This window comes from Martes martes, assembly GCF_963455335.1.
Source record: "Martes martes genome assembly, chromosome: 1".
Classification (NCBI taxonomy): domain Eukaryota; kingdom Metazoa; phylum Chordata; class Mammalia; order Carnivora; family Mustelidae; genus Martes; species Martes martes.
The window spans coordinates 58125432-58132190 of record NC_137888.1 but is presented as its reverse complement, the minus strand read 5'-3'; the positions used below and the strand labels follow the sequence as shown (position 1 = coordinate 58132190).

General features: G+C 42.5%; 1 protein-coding gene across 1 annotated transcript in view; it reads right to left on the bottom strand.

Moving 5' to 3' along the window:
• The window catches only part of TMPRSS7 (transmembrane serine protease 7), a gene marked incomplete at both ends in the record, with an annotated part of 35927 nt that extends 34709 nt beyond the window's left edge, over positions 1-1218 (bottom strand). Inside the window, one exon of the mRNA XM_080801668.1 lies at positions 1171-1218. Within this exon, the coding sequence (XP_080657794.1) occupies positions 1171-1218 (48 nt within the window). The remainder of the gene's footprint in view (positions 1-1170) is intronic.
• Between the last annotated feature and the right edge of the window lie 5541 nt (positions 1219-6759).

The window sequence follows — 6759 nt, the reverse complement described above, 5'->3', positions numbered from 1 at the left end:
TTACTCACTTATGGCTTCCTGACTGGGTGTTAGAGGAAAAAAAGTTGACATTCCGGTTTTCGTGCAAGGCTGTGGGATAGGAACCAGGGCCTCCTGTGTGTGCATAAGACAGCCAATGAGCTGGTCAGGGACTCAGTGGCTCAATGGCAAACGAAAGAATTATTTAAAAATAAAGAACGAAATAGAAGACTTGGAAAATTATTGGTTTTAGCATATGGATCTGAGAAGTATCTCCTGCAAGAGGAAAAAATGCATTATTTAATTGTTTCCCTCCTCTTTTTTTTTTTTTCCTCCTCTACCCTCTGTCATCTGATGCTGTGAATTCTTTAATAATGTATGCAAGAGTTTAGCTTCTTTGAAGGAGAGATTTATACATGTCAGGGTAACTAAACTCCAGTGATGAAATAACTTTTAACCACACATTCCTTTAAAGGCAATAATCTAGCACACCAGTTCCAAAGAGATCATCTCTCTTTTGAGTGCTCTTAAAGAGTTCTCTCATTCTCTCTTATTCTCCCTCACTCTTCCATTCATAGTCCATGTCTTTAATCCTACCAGTTAATGGGATAATATGTGGCGAAGTATATTCTGAATTATTCATGGCCCCCTCATTCTCTTTGCCAAACACCCTTGTCCACCCCTGGAGTGAAATGTAGCTTGTATCTCTCCCGGTGAAATTGAACTAGACCAGCCTTCGTTGAATGGGATGTCTTGCAGGCATGAGGGTGGTGTTTCTCCAGAGAATAACATTCTATTGCAGGAAGAGCTATGGTGCCAAATTATTTTCAAATATTTGCCCAAAGAAGTCAAAAAGGGAAACGCACAGAAATGCTGGCGCGTGTAGGACTGACAAGGCCAAGGTTGGGTCCTTCGGGGAAGGAACACATTATAGGCCGTTTCAGTTAGCACTGATTAAATTTTAAAATGGAATTTGTATAGAGATCAGTACAATTTCCCTGGAGTTTTAGAAAAACAGTTGCAAATCAATTGCCAAGTACAGCACTTTGAAACAAGCTCACATCGGTAAAAATCCATTAAGTACCGTAAGAAGATCAAGTATGTTATTATTGCTGGCTTTATTTGTATAAAGTCACACAGTCTCATTTTACTAACCAGGTCACCAATAAATGGCATCCAAGCAAGAGAGAAGGCTTCCCAAGCTGTACTTACGCTCACATCCGCAGGTTTGGATGAAACGTCAGTGTTTTCTTTGTCCATTGTTAGGTTTTCCCTGTATGAGCACAGTGGGGTCTCAAAGCTAGTTTTTATCCTCTCACATTCTCTCTTGAGAATGGGTAGCTGCGTTCAAGCTAGCTTTCAGAGGGAAGGAATCAATTTACCTCCACCCGTCCAGTTCAGAAACTGAAGCTCCCTCATTACTATATAGTGAGTGTTAAAGGGACCTCGCACCCCAACTTGGCACCCCAAACCATAGGCTTCTTGACATAACTCCTTATGAGTCAGGCCCTCAGAGCATAGTCTCAAGGCAAGATTGCCTCAGGGACACCTGCAACAATCTGAAAATATTTACAAGTCATTAAAATATTGCCTCTCAGTTTTAAAATTAATAAGAGATGAAAAGTTAAATCAAATTTTAAAAAAAATTTTTTTTACCGGTATCTTCTAAAGAATTTACTAAGAGATCCAACTTATAACCCCCCAGTCCTGCTTCTTAGAAATCTCCACAGCCCCATTTCTCCTGCTTGGATCCTAGAAGGTTCCAGAAGCCTCACTCTGATTCTGCTCGTGACTGTGCAGCTACAGGCTCTGAAAATGCCCATTCAAGGGGAATTTTTCTTTTTTTCTCCCCGCTCTAGCAGTCCTCTGTCAACATGGGCCTTTTCTGGTGAGAAGGCCCTGCACTCATCTCCCGCATTCCTGCCCACACCAGCCTGAATTAGGTTCAAGGGTAGGAAGTGGGGAATCATGAGGGGCGTTGTCCTTAGCAGTCAGGGGAGGAAAAGCCTGGGCTTGCTCACGTGTTTCGCAGCTCATCCCTGTGACACAAACAGGCTTTCCTGTGAGCACAAAGCATTAATGGAAAGCGGATCAGTGGCCCTTTAGACAAGAAGCACTGCTACGGACACAATCTCAGGCCTCACTCAAGGGCCGTTTGTAAGAAAGCACACGAGAAACTGCCGATTGAAAGTGGTCAAATGTTAGTCAGGTGAGGACAGAATGACAGACAAACTATGTCATGTACTAATTCACTTCCTGGCTTTGCAATTTATTAACACTGATGAAATAACTAATAATGCTTTAGGCTTTATAAGATGGGGAAATCTAAAAATAGAGCTCTGTTTAATTGTCCCTCTTTTCTGTATTATTTCCCTTATTTCTAGAACTGCTCCTTCCACCTATGTAAGTAAGCTCCATGTCCTCAGCAGTGGCCACTGACAAAGACTCTCTCTTTGAGAGTCAACCCTGAGACAGGCTCCTCTGGGCCATCTTGTTGACGAGGCCTCATCCCTTGGCCCTATCCTCAGTCTACCCAGCCCAGCTGTAGCAAGAACGCTGCTGTGAGTTTAGTGAGAATTCCCTCTGCCCCACAACCTTAACATCTGATCACCCCTGATACCTGATCAAGGTCCTCATCCCCTACCCTTGACGTGTAAATCCTTGGCCTGCCTTCTGTGAGAATCTCCTTCCCCTTGATGTCTTCTCAATGATTTTCCACCCACTGGCCCCTTATTCTGATCACTAACCACAAATCACCCGTTGTCTTTGTTGTGTCTGGAGCTTGCCTACGTCCTGTCCTGCAGTCTCTGTCCCTCTTGCAATGGCCCTGAATAAAATCTGTCTTCGGAGCCTTTCCCTGGGTGTCCAGCTGCTCTATTTCTCTTTGACATCACCATGACTGGGAAGGGATAGCAAATCACAGGAGGCTACGCTACATGCACAGGATTTTAAAACAAGCAGAAAGCCAACCAACGTCTGTTTTCTAGTATTACCATATACCAGCAATTCTAAATAATGTCTAAATAATACATACTCCTCCCTGAAAAAAGCTCTGACTGGGATAAGTTTGAAACAATTGCCGCCCATTACTACAAATGAGTTTTAAAAATAAGTATATGCAAGCTTCAAATGAGCTCATTTTTATTCTCATCTTTCAATAAATAATGAATGTCATATGGACATTAACTGAGAGACTCCCATTTGTACAGTTGGTCTCAAAGTCAAGACTCTGTGACACACGCTTCTTTCAGAAGTAAGTTTCTAATGGTCTGGAATCATTTGAATTTACTAGGCACAGAATCCTGGGTCTCCGACAAACCCTATGGAGCTACATATTCCTGCATTTAAACAGAAGATGTAGCATAAGCAACAAGAGTAGCATGACAAAGATGAAGAAATGTAACTTCAATATTTCATTTTCATTAACCCAAGTGACCATTTGGAGTTCATTTACATTGCAAATTTAAAACAAGCATACAAGGGCTCCTGGGTGGCTCAGTCAGTTGGGTGTCTGCCTCGGTTCAGGTAATGATCCTGGAGTCCTGGGATCGAGCTCTGAGTCGGGCTCTCTGCTCAGCGGGAGCCTGCTTCTCCCTCTCCCTGCTACTTCCCTGTTGTACTCTCTCTCTCTCTCTGTCAACTAAATAAATAAATAAAACCTTTAAAAAAAAAAAACAGGCATATAGGGTGTAAACTGCAAAGTGTAAAAATTTGTACATAATATTTTGTATGCGATACTTATCTTATTAACTTTAATTTTTACAATCATAATTATGCATACAAAACTTAGTAAAATTTTTCAGTTTTTTCTAGGTATTCTTATTCATGGTATTTTGTGATTATTACTGTAATGATTTTCATTGTATAAGAGAAAGGATTGTTAAAAAACGATCTACTCTAGATGGAAAGCTATACGATAAAGCAAGTGTAGCAAATGTTAATGGTTTACTCCAGGTGTGTGTGTATATGCATTTACAGTACTGAATTTTTTCCATTGTATGTTTGAAGTTTTTCTTGATAAAATGTTGGGGGTAGTGTGGAATTAGCATTTCTGCAGGCCAAAGACTCTAAACAAGCGATTGGTTTTGAAAGACAATGACGAAGAAAGCTGGGATGCAAGATAAAGTCTGGATGACTGAACCTCCATCCATCTCCCTGTTGCCTTTACTGGCACGGAAGTTCTGCTACGGAGCCCCTTCCTTCAATTCCAGGACACATGATCAAATCACAACGGCCAGACAAGAGATTGGTGCTTCTTATCCTAAGCCTTGTGAAAGACAGTGAAGAGGTTTCTATCCCCTTCCTGGGAACAGAAGTCCCTGTGCTACGTGCTGACTGCTGGGCTGAGTAGATAGTGTGCAGTGACCTGGATTGAAGGAGAAACACTTCTCCACTGGATTCAGCAATGGTTCTTGGGAGCCCACAACTGACCCAACCCATCAATTCAATGCACACAAATATTTTTAAAGTGTCAACCTTCTATCAAATGGCAAACCTGGTGCATCTGAGGGTCTGAAGGTAGGGCCAAGTCATCCATCTAACCTGAGCAAGGTTCTGAGCCCCTGGCGTAGAAGGCAATTAGCAGGTGCCACCTCCATCCTTGTGCTCTATGTAAAAACATAGAGTTGGGCTAAAGAGCACTTGAATAAACTAGTCCAGAAGTGATCTATATACAGCCCTAACCAGATACATCTAGAGGGCTCAGACTGACCCACGTTGGTAAAAAGCTTTTGTACAGAAAGCGATCTCTGTATTGACTTGGTCAAACATCTGTTTCCCTGTAGGTGCTGAATCCGCTCAGTGCTTGATGAACGAATGAATCCGCCCCAACTAAAAACTATTGACTTTGGAAATTATGCAAAGATCACTAGATTATAAAGGAATACTTCGTTTGAAACCAACTTTAAAACTCAGATTAATCAGATTGAAAGGCTAGGATTGGGGAAATGACAGAAGTGATAAAACATGAGAGCAATATATGATAGACTGAACTAAAACAGAGAAGCCAAAATGAACTTGACTCAGGAAGGCTTGAAGAAAAACGAACAAAAACAAGAGGCAGAGAGAACAAAAAGACAAGAGCAACGAAACCATTTTAAAGGTGTATCTCCTGGCATGACGGGGCCTGGAGAACATCTCTCTTCTTAGCAGAGTCAAGCCTTACATCGTTCCGCAAAGTAACATTTCCCTACCAATTTCCTTTGTCACGCTGTGCAGCACTCTGAACTCCAGCGTGTCCTACCAGCTTTCCCAGAGGCTATGGGCATGTTCTGGAATCTGAAATAAATCCCATTCAACTACTTGCTCATTATCCTAAATCATTCCCAATTAGAAGTCCCGATGGCCGTGATGTAATTTACAAATGGCAAACAAAGAAATATCTCAGCATATGGTCGGGTCATTTCTGTCAAAGATCAGATGCTTGGGAGCACAGCTAACATCCAAATAAACACATTAGTGATGTGGTAAAGCAACAATCCTACCCTCCACCACCCCCTAACACAAGAGAGCCTTCCAATTTTCATAGCCTTTCTGAGATTTCCAAACTAAATTAGACCTTTTCTCCTAAAAAACAGTTTGGCTTTCCAATATTTCCTATCCTAAGTGGGGGAAGTGATAGAGCGCGGAAGCAGGTCTTTCTCCCCTTCTTTTTGCAATTACGAACTTGCTGTAGGTTTCGTTCCAGCCAATACATAGCTGTGTGTGGTTTCTGTCACAGTGGTTGCTAAATTCTTTTTTACTCATTTCCACTGGTATCTCTATTTGATTAAGGCTTACCTAAAACCTCAAGGGATCTCAGAGAGGGGTTTGTTCATCAGTGTATCTCCTGAGCTGTCCCACTGTGACTGATCTCACTTGAGAGTTCTAAAACATGGTTGGTAATGATGTACTATACGGTGGCTAACAGACCTTTAAAAAAAAAAAGTCACCAATTTTCAGAGTTAGATCACATTTGCTTTGTCTCTTTTTTTATATGAACATAACTTTTTCCTGAACCATTAAAAATAGTTAATTAATTAATTAATTAAACATGGTTGGTGGCACCTGGTTGGCTTAGTTTGTTGGGCATCTGCCTTTGGCTCAGGTCATGATCCCAGGGTCCTGGGATTGAGTCCTGTCTCGGGTTCCCTGCTTTGCAGGGAGGTGGGGGGGCTGCTTCTCCCTCTCCCTCTGCCCCTTCCTCTGCTTGTGTTCTCTCTCTCTCTTTCTCTGTCAAATAAATAAATAAAATCTTTAAAAAGTAAAGCATGGTTGGGGATATCCTTGGACCTAGCATCAAGAGGCAAGAGGCTCCAGCAGAGTTTTACTGTCTTTCCCCAACAGGCTAAGTGCCTCTGACTTTTTGAGGATGACTGTTGCCATCCTCTCGCTTTCCCATCAAGCATAAAGGGCATATGAGTGAATGTCTCTGCTAAGTGATCATTCGTTACATTAATGTGCTCCAGTGGACCAGAAAGAGACTTATCTTCCGTGGTATCTTTGCACTTCTTTCACAAGGTGAATGTTACCAGAAGTCCTTGACAGCGCCAAATGCCAGTTATCCGCAGCTGTCAGGTGCCTCAGTTACAGGTGCCTCAGCCTCACTGCGGAAATTAGCGTTTTACCAAACTAGGAGAAGCTGGACTCCGTCCCCTGGGCTGGTATCAGGCGGTAATCCAGAGCCGTGAGGCAGGGCTGCGCCAGTAGGGGGCGCCAGTGCTCGACTCTCCTAGTGATAAACTCAGGTCGGCTGAGGCCGTCTCCGTTCTTAGAAAAAGCCCAAGGGCAGCATGAGACTTGACGTACAGCAAGCGCTCAGTA